This window comes from Ammospiza caudacuta, chromosome 14, assembly GCF_027887145.1.
Source record: "Ammospiza caudacuta isolate bAmmCau1 chromosome 14, bAmmCau1.pri, whole genome shotgun sequence".
Taxonomy (NCBI): Eukaryota; Metazoa; Chordata; class Aves; order Passeriformes; family Passerellidae; genus Ammospiza; species Ammospiza caudacuta.
The window spans coordinates 8,818,436-8,831,698 of record NC_080606.1 but is presented as its reverse complement, the minus strand read 5'-3'; the positions used below and the strand labels follow the sequence as shown (position 1 = coordinate 8,831,698).

General features: G+C 39.4%; 1 protein-coding gene across 1 annotated transcript in view; it reads left to right on the top strand.

The window, feature by feature from the left end:
* Nucleotides 1–13,263, top strand: part of COL4A5 (collagen type IV alpha 5 chain) — a 72,294-nt gene that overhangs the window by 48,209 nt on the left and 10,822 nt on the right. The window contains exons 31-41 of the mRNA XM_058813946.1: nt 621–788; nt 1,644–1,733; nt 2,462–2,611; nt 3,855–3,953; nt 4,959–5,048; nt 5,367–5,506; nt 6,417–6,543; nt 7,784–7,864; nt 8,421–8,519; nt 9,098–9,148; nt 9,898–10,083. Coding sequence (XP_058669929.1) covers nt 621–788; nt 1,644–1,733; nt 2,462–2,611; nt 3,855–3,953; nt 4,959–5,048; nt 5,367–5,506; nt 6,417–6,543; nt 7,784–7,864; nt 8,421–8,519; nt 9,098–9,148; nt 9,898–10,083 — 1,281 coding nt within the window. The remainder of the gene's footprint in view (nt 1–620; nt 789–1,643; nt 1,734–2,461; nt 2,612–3,854; nt 3,954–4,958; nt 5,049–5,366; nt 5,507–6,416; nt 6,544–7,783; nt 7,865–8,420; nt 8,520–9,097; nt 9,149–9,897; nt 10,084–13,263) is intronic.

Sequence of the window (13,263 nt, the reverse complement as noted above, 5' to 3'; positions counted from 1 at the left end):
AACTTGATATTTATGAATTCTCCTTTTTGGTCAGCTACGTTTTCAGAGTGAGCATCTTCACTGACTCTGTGCACTGGAGGGAAATGAGCCACCTGCTTCCTTCATTGCCTTGAGCACAGGGTCATTAGCACTGAACAATCTTAAGCATATCTTGACAATTATTATTTTTCATTTAGGGAAAATACAGTGCAGTGCAGAATTTCGCTAACCTTCAAAAATATTCAGCTGCTGTTACCTTAGAATGTAGGAAAACTGAGTAATTCATGGACATATGTAAATATGAATACCTAATTTTAAAATACAAACAAGTCTACTAAATTTGACTTTTTATTTTTATATCAGACTTAAAATATTGTTGAAGAGAGTTGTTTTCCTTTTGAGATTTGAATTGCATTTGCTGCATCTTAGTAAAATTTTAGGCATGTTTCTTTTCAGGAGAATTTGGCCTTCTAACACTTGGAAGCCATTAAAAAATAATTGGTTTTAGAGGAAGTGCAGGGTTTTCAGCAGTACTAGGAATGGATTGCAACTAAAACTATTCCTACAGTATACCCCATCACACAGATCTCAGCCTTTCCTGACTTTTTGCTAAAAGGTTTTGTCTTAACCACATTGTCTAGGGCTGCAAGGCATTCCAGGGGAGAAAGGGGATCCAGGTCCTCCAGGCTTCGATATTCCAGGTCCTCCAGGTGACCAAGGAGCTCCAGGATATCCAGGACCCCCTGGACTACCAGGGCCTCAGGGTTCACCTGGGCCCCCTGGCAGGGATGGAATACCTGGATTTCCAGGTAAGTTCATGTATTTTATCTGTGGAGAAAGACCAAACTGCAGTTACAGGTGATAAGCTCTTTATGCTTGGCCATGCCAGCTTAATGTGCTTAGGTGTTTATCCTTCCTATTTAAAGTTGGATATATGTGACCATTATACCTCATACTTAAAAAAAAAATGTAACAAGATTTGTTGCATTAAAATCCTTGTTACCTTTTCACTCTTCTCTGTAACTTGATTTAAATATTTCATACGTTATTCTTTTTCATAACTTTCAGATATGGCTTTGATCATCATTGTTATGATACTTCTCTAATGTATTTTGTGATTGTTTTCTAGTCACTGCTCTAATTAAGAACAGAATTTGTTTAAAGAAAATCATGGTAAATGCTACTTAGTTTTAAGTATTAATTTCCTTATTCTAAGTGTTAGACTATTCAGTTAAGCTAGTCTCTTTTGGCCTTTGAAATAGAAATACTAAAAATGAATTTTGATATCTTGGATAGAGGGAGCAATACAAAAGATTCTACAAGTAGTGTATACTTAATTGTCTTCTTGCCTTTCACTCAAGTCAAGTTTGTTCCAACTAGTATTTGTGTTTCAAACCAGAGAACTAAACTTCTTTGAGATATAAACATGCTTTCTACCATAGCAGAGCAGTGTAAATTTTCTTCTCAGGACTTAACTGGAAAAATTTCCACAATTTTCAAGTGTCATTTTGTCTGATATTAATTTATACAATAAATGAGTGCTTGCAATTCCCTTAAAACACACGTATGCTGGTTAATAGAGATCCAGGGAAGCAAATTTAAGGTGCCTGTTAGGTTTTGAGTTTCTGTTCAGAATGACAATGTGGTTGGTTCAATGCTTTTAGGTGCCAAAGGTGAGATGGGTGTCATGGGAGCTCCTGGTCCTCCAGGGCCTCCAGGAACTCCTGGAAGAAATGGTCTGCCTGGCTTGAAAGGTAATGTTTGTTTTATTCACCCTTGAAAGGGACACAGAATGCTGTTTTCCCTCTCCTGTGTTGTAATACTAACATCTAGATTTTAATTTCTCAGACCTGCCTAAGTTATTGTCTTGTTACAGTGCTGATGTTCAGAATTGCTTTGCATTTTTAAGCCATGGCATTCAATCACTATTTAGTTGATGTCATGAATTGTTAGCTATTTTAGAAACATTTCCTTCGGATTGAAGTAGGGCAATATTTCTGCAGTGTGTTTTGAAGCCTGCTTAAAGCAGCAGAAGAAAATCAGTAGCTTAGAGTTATGGAGTCATCAAGAATTAGCTATGTAGGTATCAGAGAGTCTCTTCTCTGCATTTTCCCAACCCCCTTGTTGGAGAAGAATTTTGAAAGAGTTTGGTAGAAGAAAACCCAGTTCACCTCTCCAGAACAAGGAGGCTCTGAATCCAAAGGTGCCATAGCTGTTGTGCTGGTAGCACAGCGTGGCTCAGACAGGCACAGCTGCTTCCTCTGCTGCCCAGAGCTGGCAGACACCCCTGTGCACTCCATTCACTCAGCTTTGTTCCAGGCCTAAAGGTGCTGTGGAGCACCTTCCATGAACTGCCTGATCATTGGGTGAATTCCAACCTCATGAATAAATCATGGAATGCCTATGTAAGACAAAGCATGACAAATACATTAGCCTACCTTTAAGGATTATTTTTTCCTTTTGTTGGCTGTACCTTCTGTAGGTAATAGTGGATTACCTGGTCCACCAGGACCTCCTGGACCAGTGGGGCAGAAAGGCATCAAAGGTGAAGCAGGTCTGCCAGGTCCACCAGGAACACTTGATCCCAAACAGCTGGGAGCAAAAGGAGAAAAAGGCGAGCCGGGTGTTCCAGGTAAGGAACTTTGCATGTGGGTGTGGGGAGGTGCTTTGTCCTCTACACATACTAGTGAGCTGTGACTGAATCCATTACTATTCATTCATTCTTACAGAAAAAAAATTATTTTGGAATATAGATGTGGTTTAAGGGTCTTGTGTTCAGGCTTTTTTAAAAGGGCTTTTGTGACCAAGTTCCTTTTTATGATTAGTCTGCCGTGTCCTTGCTCATTAGCTATTACTATTATTTGGCACATGGCAGTTTTGTAATAGCACTAAGATGCTTTGAGCAGGATTACAATTCACTCTTCTAGGAGTTATTCCTAAGCATGATGAGAGAGTTTTCATAGCTGCTCTCCTGGCTGCATTCCTGCTGTCTCAAAGGCCCTTCAGTCTTTGCCACACAGAATGAAGTTGCTCAGGTCATCTTCTCATGAACCATCTTCTCCCTTTGAGTGTCTCTCTGTACCACCTATGAGCTGAACGTCATCTCTGTGTGTGTTTCTGCTTGGGAAGTTGGCAGCCTGGAAGTCTTTTTCAAGTCTGTGTTCTGTCATTCTTACTGGCTTCTCCCTCCTCCCCCACCAAGGGTTCTGATGTCTCCTTTGAACTCTTAATTAAGTCTTGAAACGAGTAAAAAATATTCTACCCTAGAGAGAGCCAGAATGCTTTTCCCTAATGTAGTCCCAGCCATTATTTTGCTAATTTACCTATTGTATTAATTTCTCACAAGTCAAGATAGGCTCCAAAGACACTATTTTTCTTTTCCTATGGAAGGCAGGTTTAACTATGTCAGCAGGGCAACACAAAGTTCTTATGGGATATCAGCCACATAGAATTTGTAAAAATATGCTAAAAAAAACTTGCATTAAATTTTATAATATATTAGTCCCAAAGTGATTTTGATGTAGCAATGTAATTTAACTTGTATATAAATAATCTGGGTGAATGCAGAGATTAGAATGGAGTCTGCTCATCCAGAAGACAGCCCTTGAGTGAAGTATATTAGCATTAGTCATGAAGTTACTTTTTTCTCTACTTACTATATTGTTCCTGTTCTGTAGTAATTTTAAATTTTCCAGAACAAATACTTTGTGTTCTGTGATACTTTTCTTTGCTAAGATAGGGGAATTATATTTACTGAAGAAAAATCCCTATTTGGTTTTGTATTCATCCACAGCTACATCTGATCTCTTAAGGTAAAAGAAAACATACAGTAGTAGTGATAGTAGTAATAATAAAATGTATCTTTTTCCCTTGAGGTGTTCCTGGTTTATCAGGCCAGAAAGGTTATCAAGGTCTCCCAGGTGACCCAGGCCCACCAGGACTTAGTGGCCCACCAGGTGTGCCAGGATTGCCAGGTCAGTAAACAAGGCCTCAGCTGGACAGTTTTGATGAATAAAGATTTGCATTTGTTTTTATCATGGAGTTGGGCTGTTAATCCACTTATATCTAAACTAACCTTAGGGATTTGCACTTGAAACTGCAGCACAGTTTTGGGACATTTAAAGTCATTATCCAAACACATGCTTGAAGCCCTTTCCTTCCAACAGACTCAAGAGCAGGTTTAAACTGATCCCGTTGAAGATTAAGGTGTCTTTCAGGATGACTGCAAAAGTACTTGCTGCCTGAGCAAGCAACGTGACTGCAGAACCTGCCAAAAGGACTTTCATTTCATATGTTTATTTCGTATATTGCTAAGCATTGTATTTTGGAAATGGCCAAATAGATGTATTGCAAAGGCTGTCAGGGTGTCCAATATTTGCTTTGGAGAGTATTAATGAAAGAATTGCAAGGACCAAGAAAACTAATTCTGTTTTGAACCACTTCTCCCTACAGCTATAACAATTTATCTGAGATCTTGAGTGCTTTCTTGCTGTGTCTAATGTAGGCCTTGCTCTAAATATTTTGTTGGGCTTAGGGATTATTGTTAACATCCAGGACTCAAACTAGTTTGGGCATTGTAGGTTGCATTTAATTCTGTAAAAGAAGCTGCTGAATACTTGTTCCACATAAGGGATGATGTGTTCATTCTGCAGAGGAACTCATGACAGACCATGTCACACCTGTCAGTGCTGAATCCTTTCAGATGGTGACTGAATGCTGGACTGAGATTTGATCTATTTCATTAGACTTGTTTCAAAACAAATCAGCAGTGGCCCTGATCAAATCTTGGCTTGCAACAAAATGAAGGTGTTGAATATTTTACTACAAATAAGTGTGGAAAAGCAAGTAGGAGCAGTATGAGACCTAAAGCAACTCCAAATCCATTGCTTGTAATCAGATAAGCATGTTCGTATGAGAATGCATGGATATCAGAAACCTGTAATTATTGCCATTAATTAACTCAATCACACCTTTCCTAGGCATCAAGGGAGACATGGGGCTTCCTGGGCAGCCAGGACCAACAGGACCTCCAGGATTAAAAGGAGCTATGGGAGAGATGGGCCTTCCAGGTTAGTTTCTGTGCTTGAATTGTACTTCATCTGGGCCAGTGGTCTCCTGTTATATACCCCAAAGATGACTCTATTTGTGTCTAGTATGTAATAATAGCAATAAATATGAGGATTGCATAAAGCCCTACATACATAATGTATGGAGACTTTTAGGTAATTGTTTTAGTTTGGTTTCAGAAGGGAAAAAACATTAGGTATTCAAGGCCAGCCAGTCAAATTGTTAGGCCTTTCTAGTTGAGTTATTGTATTTTGAATTATTTCTGTAAATTACTGCAGAAGTTTTATTTTTTTTTTAATTTCATTTTATCTTTTGGACAGGTCCCCCTGGGCTTAAAGGCAACCAAGGACTGGCAGGACGTCCAGGGCAGCCTGGGCCTGCAGGATTTCCTGGACTGAAAGGGGAGAAAGGTGACCCTGGTCTTTCAGGCATTGGTATTCCTGGTCCCCCTGGACCAAAGGTACCTTTACAAAATCCTTCCATTGAAAATTACATGAGGAAATTAAATTTTGTGTTGATTTTTTTGCCCCTCAACTATTACTTTATGTATGCTAAGTATAACTGTAAATATGTATATGAATATATTAGAAGCAAGCAGGGTTGACTTTTCAGGTGAGATAAAAATTTCTAATTTTAAAGGTGAAAATATTTATATATAACTTAATCAGGTTAAAGCAGAAGGTTGTTTACCAGACTTTTCCAGTTGGATTTACTTAGTGGCCTAATCTTCACTGTGACACTCCTGTAGTTGCTAAGGATTTGTATAATTAATATCATTGTCCCCATCTAATTATGTAGTTAATTCCTAAAAATTTCAGACATGCATTTAAGAACAAATTACTACTAATAAAGCATGGTTACTGCTTTTTAAAATTTTAAATTCTGTATAAAGTATTTTAATTAATATTTATTTATATTATCCTTTCTGCCACCCACAAAAAAGTGAGAAAAAGATCTTCAGAATATCTTACAGTCTTCACTGATGCCTTGCAATCAATGTTGTGCACAATTAACTTAGCAAAAACATTGCATGATTAAAGCTACACTGGTTTCATTTTTATTCTGCACTGTCATAGGGTAAAAATCTCTGATCCTGCTGGAGGAAAGGAAGGTATTTTTTCTTCAAAGTAGGCCTGTTCTGAGGAAAAACTATGATACAGTACACAAAATTATAGAGGAAAACTGTGGAAATCTTTACTATTGCTGGTTTTGCTTAATTTTATGTTGAGATGACTCACATTAACTGGACATGGGGAGAGGTGTGCACAATATACTTGTGATCTTGATGTGATGGTAGGATGGGGAACATAAAATGAGGGCTTTCTTATCTTAAGAAATCTGGGTTTGTATTTCTGCTTAATGTTTTCTAGGGAGATCTTGGCTTGCCTGGATACCCAGGCAGTCCAGGTGCAAAAGGTATAGCTGGAAATCCTGGTTTGCCTGGATTTCCAGGCAGTCCAGGTGCAAAAGGAGAACCAGGCCTTCCTGGATTCCCAGGTAATCCTCAACAGATTTTTTTTTTTTTTTTCCTTTCCCCTCTTGCTAATATTGATACGAACAGCCAAACACAGTGGGTAACTGGAGGAGATTCCAACCTGTCAGAATTTCTGGTAATCTGCTGCTTCTAAGCTTTGTGCTGTTGGAATTGTCACTGCAAAAGTGTGGGAATGCCTCTCTTATGAATGCCTTCTGAAATTGTTCCTCTGCTCTGATGGGATGGAGCAGCTGTGTTAGTTGATACTCTCCATAGCACTCACTCTTACCTCCTCTAACACACAAATATTGGGGTGAAAAAAAAAGTATTTATATTTTTTCCTTCATGAATCAGTAAAAAAGTGCCATCCTGGAAAATTTAGCAGTTTTTTCATATCATTTATTGTCCAAAAAATAAATGTGTTCTAAAGAGAAATTTCTGAAATATAATTAAATTATGTTTTGCACTTTGTTCTTTAAAAATATTAATAATGGTTGTTCTGTTGGCAGGTGTTGGTCAGTTTTTTCATTCAAAATTTAAAGAAACAAAGTCTTTATGTTGGCTGCATTTACAGCACTAAAGGCTGTTTTACAAATATGCTTGGGATGCTTTGATGTAGAAAATTAGGGAATTTACAACTGTGGTCATGGCAACCGGAAGCTTAGCAGAAAACAAAACCTGACCATGAACCTGACAGTTTTTACCCTCTGTTTCATGTCATGCCTAAAAGGCTGAACAGCCACAAGGTGTATTGAGACACTGTTTTTGTCAGGCTCAGGTGTTGTTCAGAGCAGACACTGCAACAGATCAGTGTCTCCTGCCTCCCATTCAGTTCATGCTGAGGGGTGAGAATCCACTGTAAACCCTAAGACCATTTTTACTTTTTCAGGAAGGGAAAAGAGGATTGGGGAAGGACTATTCAATCCCAGTTCATAATGCTTTCAATTTGTTGTCAAGCAGAAACATCTGTCTTTAAAATGGTTACTGTTGAGTTGGTGTGTCCTTGGCCATGAGCACCCACCGGTTAAGAGGAGGCTTGAGAGTAGCAGTAAGGGCAGTTGTACCAGTATCTTTTTTTTTCTGTGCATCCTTTGCTTTCTAATTCATCTCCTTACCAGCTGTAAATCTGCAAAAGGATCATAAATACAATATCTTGGTAGAATTAGTTCTTCGTTAATCAGGGCATCTCAGATTGTAGCATTTCAAGATCTGCTGAAAAGTCAGTTTTGTTCATTATTTGATTGAAATGTCTGTACTTTACAGGAACACCAGGAATTCCAGGACCAAAAGGTATTGAGGGCCCTCCAGGTAATCCTGGCCTGCCTGGACCACCTGGGCCAGTAGGTGAGCATGGACAGTGCAGCAGAGATCAGCTGCTTCTGTGAAAAACATAACACATGAAGGCACTTCCTTTCTTTTTAGCATCATGGAAATGTATCTATATGTATATGGGTGCTCGAACACCATTGCATATTGAACTTAATTCACTGAAATTAAACAGCAAAGAAAAATTTTAGCTTTATTTTGAGGACTTGTATTTGCTGTCAATTCATTAGCTATTGAAACAAGAAAATAACTGTTTCTGTACTTACTAGCTTTATTTATGCTATGTATTACAGTGGTCTAACCTGTTTTTATAGGAGCAAAATCCTAATTTATTTTAAAGGGAAGTATTATATTTTTAGCAAACAGTGACTGCTTGAAAAATCACAGGCCTAAAAGGCTTTTCTAAATTGTCAGGGCAGGAGAGAGAGAGAAAGGTTTAATTTTAAGATTGCACCCTTGTAAATCTTTTATTGCATTACCACACCTTCAGATTCAGATAGTGGTGAAGGGGATGCTGGTTTTCTTTACTGCAGTTTAGGCAAGACTGTGCTGATGTGTTCCATCCCTGTTTTAGGTGATATTGGTCGTCCTGGCCCTCCTGGTCCTTCAGGGGAAAAGGGACAGCCTGGTCGAGATGGTATCCCTGGACCAGCGGGTCAGAAGGGTGAACCAGGTTAGGTGTCCTTCCTGTTTCTTTCCTGCTCTTCAGTCTGCATGGACATGTCCTGTTTGCTCTATTCTTTCTTTCCTGTAAGTGCCCTTACACCTTCAAAGCTGCTCCTGTGGTTCCTGGCTGCTGGGTGGCTCACAAAGGGTGCTGGCAAGCTGCCAGGGAAGCACAGGGCAAGAATTCAGCCAGCTCTCCTGGATTTCATTACCTGCCTTTAACACCAGCCCCTGCTCCTGTATTCCAGGGTAGCTGTATTGCTTCAGCTCAGTTACACAGTGGATAAACAGTGTAATCCCTGCTCTAAAGATAGATCTGCAGACAAAAATGCAAACATGGTAACTCCCAAAATCTGAAAGAATGTGGATTGCAAGGGGATGGAAACAGTTATGAAAGTTAGGGATGCATTCAATAGCAAACCCTCCAACTTTGGGGAAGACTGGTGAGTGAATGAGAATCCAAGTCATCTCAAGGAATCACTTATTTAGATGAACTGCACTTTCATTGTTTCTAAGCCTCATATTCCTGTTTCTGGAGACCTGAAAGCTAAATACTCATTTTTTTCTAAATCTGTCTTTTTTCAGGTCTACCAGGTTTTGGGCGTCCAGGACCCCCAGGACTCCCGGGATTGTCAGGTAAAGCTTTTCTTTTGCCTTTGTTAAAAAGCTTCAATGTAAAATACATTTACACACCAAAACCAAGAAGGGTATGTTGTTTTTTCTGTAACGAATGCTATAGCTACAAGTAATTTTTTTTCCTCAGCAGACTGTTTTAAATTAACCACCGGAATAAAGACATTTTAATCCTGACCACTGTAATTTTGTAAATTAGCAATTATGCAGCCAGAATAATGCATACAGAGCAATAGCCTGTTGCATTGTGTGGAACTTTGCTGATTGGTGTCAGTAAATAAAGCATTCATACAACAGATGACAAATGAAGCTGCTTTGCAAGTATAGGTACTCAATACATTGCTCTTTTCTGGTAGCATTAAAGCTCCTAAATTCTCCAGGCTTATTTGAAAATTTTGCAAGTATGTCTTAATTTTTAGCAGCATTTCAAAAAAAGGATAAAGTCTTAATACTGACAGGTCTCTTCACAGAAGCCTTATTTGTAGGCTTACAGTCTGTAATGATGTTTATGAATTACAGCATCACTGACTTAGGAAGACTTTTTAACATGTTATAAGCTATAGCACTTTCTCCTGCCAGGATTATTAGCCCTCACTCTTTTCTGAATGTTAGAGAATTTTACCGTCTCACCCTGCAAATAAGGGGAGTTGTGGCCCAACTTGTGCCTTCTGCAAGAGAGAAATGGCTTTGCAAGTTGGCTTTTGGGCTTTATGTAAATTTGTAACAGTATTTACAAAGATGACTTTTTACAGGGCAAAAAGGAGAATTGGGATTACCTGGTCCACCGGGACCCCCTGGACTTCAAGGCCCAAAGGGAGAACCAGGTTTCCAGGGCTTCCCTGGTCTGCAGGGTCCACCAGGTCCACCAGGAATACCAGGGCCACCTCTGGAAGGTCCTAAAGGTAGCCCTGGCCCACCAGGTGTTCCAGGAAGGCCAGGTAAGAGCATGATCCATACCTGTGAACATCTGCCTATACTTTGATATTTTGCTGGTGGGTCATCAGCCTTTAAATTGGCTCCGTTTATTTGGATGGATAAGGTCAAACCTCATGGCATAGATGTGTGGGCAACTAGAGAATTTTGTTGCCAAAAAACCCCAGTATCTATAAATGAACTAGCCTGAGTTTCTCTAAATTTCGGATGCCTGGCAGCAAAAATCAAAAGCATTCCCCGCGGGAGGTTCTCAGCATGCTGCCCCAATAATCCTCACAAGCACGATCCGGCCTCTGAACGTCTGAGGCCTTGGCAGTGTCACACCATCAGCAAACATCACCGCGCACAAACACCAAACGTAACAAGCCCCATCATTCTGAGTCATGAAAATCAAATTCCCACTAGCATCCCAGCATGGTCAGATTGGACACTGCTCCTCATCTCCGGCCCATGTAACACAAGTCATTGCTCCATCGTGGCTCCCGTGGACTCCGTGCTCCATCATGCTGTGTTCATCTTTCCATTCCATGTTTGCATCTTATTCCTGCACCAACTAATTCTGGGAGTGAGAAAACACTTCACTGAGTTAACATTGCTGAGCAACTACCTGGCCTGTGTTAGAAACTGATTTTGATTTTGTGTTATAGAATGTTTATTTGCGTTTAGATACTGCTCTTGAAAAAATCTAATTTAAATGAACCTGCCACAGCTCCAGCTCAAGCTGAGTTCTGGATCTTTAATCCAGAAATACTGTGCTACATCTAAGATTCATCTCACATAACAGGCTTGATATTCTCCCTAAAGGAGACTGCTTTCAAACCAAGCCATTGGTAGATGACAAGGATTTTTTTCCTTTGCAGATTAATGGTGAAGTAATATTTTTGTTTATTGCCCTCAAGTTATTCTTTAAATAAAAGACTTCTCAGAAGAAAGTTAGTTTTGAGATAGTACATTTGTAAAATAGCTGCAACACAGATGTTGTTGATTTTTGGGTATCAAGGGAGAGTTTAGCATTGCAGTATACACTTGAAAAAATTTAAAGGTTCCCATTTTCCTCATGCTTGCTTCTGGCACAAGAGGAGGCAATCACACTGAATAATGTTTCTTTGAATGGAATTTTATCAAAATATTTTCCCTAGAGCTGGGATTGAATCATGTGTTATTATCAATGGCAATATGAGTTTTTCTTTTGCAGAGTAGGCTATGAACTCATACACCCTGTGTATTTAAAAAATGAGTCATTATAAACATTGGTTTAATTTATAGCACCTTAGAACTGAGGTGCTGTTTGCCAGTACAATGAGGTTTTCTTTTAGCGCCAGTAAAAATACTTCCGTTGTGTTTCATCCTAAACCTGCTTTGTGTGTGACTGATGAGGGACAACCACTCTATGGGTTAATGATCCCCAGCCAGTCCCAATGTCTCCCTGGTTTCCTATGAGGAGTGCATGCCTTCCCCCCTTTTCCTGGAGGAACTAACTGTTCCCTGCTGTGCCCCAGGGGCTCTAACCAGGCACTGGAGCATCCCTGCAGCATGTTTGTAGCCCCAGTTTGCTTTGGACTTTCTGTTAATTCTTCTGTATATGGGGTAGTGCAGCAATTGAAATTTTGGCCCAGGACAGTGATTGGTCTGTAACAGTAAAGGCTTTCATTTTTAAAAGTTTCTTATACAGAGGATATCTCCAAACTTTAAAGAAGTATTTAAGAGTACACCAGGCTAAGCAACCTCTGAGGTATAATAGAAGTACCAAGTGAGATCTCTGCTCTACTGTAGCATTGGGGTTTTATGGAGCTGCTCATCTGTTCACACTTCCCTGCCTAAATCAAGTGTTTACTGATTCTGATCAGCTGGGAAGGTGGAGTAATGGTGGGACTCATTTTGTGCAGGTTTATCAGCAGGGGAAACAACCAGTGAGGTTCTGCTCAGCCATGTTCTCTCTCTTTCTCTTTCTTTCTCTTATTTCCATTTTTGTTGCATGCAATGTATAAAGTGAAGCATTTGTTTTGCTCAGTATGTGTGAACTAATGTGGATAAACCAAACTATTATTGCAGTTCTGGTACAATCAGCACTCCAGCCTTTTGTTTCTGATGGTAACAGAGTCTATTGTTGGAATGCTGATTTTGTAACATTTCAACATAAGGCAGTTACTCATAAAAGCAGCTGTGTGGCTGTCAAATTACCCCTTCCAGGGACAGAAATAAAACCAGAAGCTGTTTGCGTGTACTGTTTGTTGTTGACTTCTGGGTATTTTCTAAGATTAGTAAGAGATGAAGTCAAACATGATGTAGCTCTCTGACTCCAGTTGAGTTACCCCTAAAATAAACATTGATAGATGGTGTTGGCATAGATTTAATAATTCACTATGAAATTAAGCCAATTTCCAGGGCAACAGCACACTGCTGTTACTCCACATGTCTGTTTTCCTTGCTATGAATAATAATAGTTTGGTGTTTTGCACACTGTATGTAAAGGAATATTGAGCTAAATCTAAAAAGAAAGGTTTAGTTGAATATGTTAGTTTGTTGATATTTCTAACAATTTTGATGTTTTTCCCCTTGTTCTAATGATGACCTTGGTGAATTCTGACCCCCTACTCCCAGGTCCCTCAGGTTAGCCCCGTAACGCCAAAATAATAACTTTGCATGAAAATGAATGTATTACTTTTGTAGTGTCTAAATGTAGATATGCAGAGTCATGTTTCAGACATACCTTTTAATTTGTGGTGGGAAAAAAATGCTCAGAGTTGGCTTTCAGCCCTCTCTTCCATGTTGTTGTGGGACTGACATTGGAAGGACACAGTTGCTCTGCCCATGGTGGAAGACCATATGAGTCTAGATTTGCAAGGCTTTTATAAAGTGTCCCCAGCTGCAAAACTTGTTTTTAGCATTTTTTTTCCCCTCAGTGCAGTTGGAAACAATATATTCTGATTTTCAGCTTTTTTTTAAAAAGCACATTGCACTGTCCTCCCATGACTTGCTGCATAATTGTGTGTTGTAGCTTGGGCAAGTGACAGTAGTAATTTTTGTAGCACCTGCTACTGTTGATTTTGGACACTCTCAAGTGACTTAAATAAATTAGATGCTTCTTTTATACCAGCAGTATTGGTAGGAGAATTTATATAGACTAACAGTGATGCTTTAGATTCCCAACTTAGAGCCTTTTAAGTTTGCAGTGCAGAGAAATC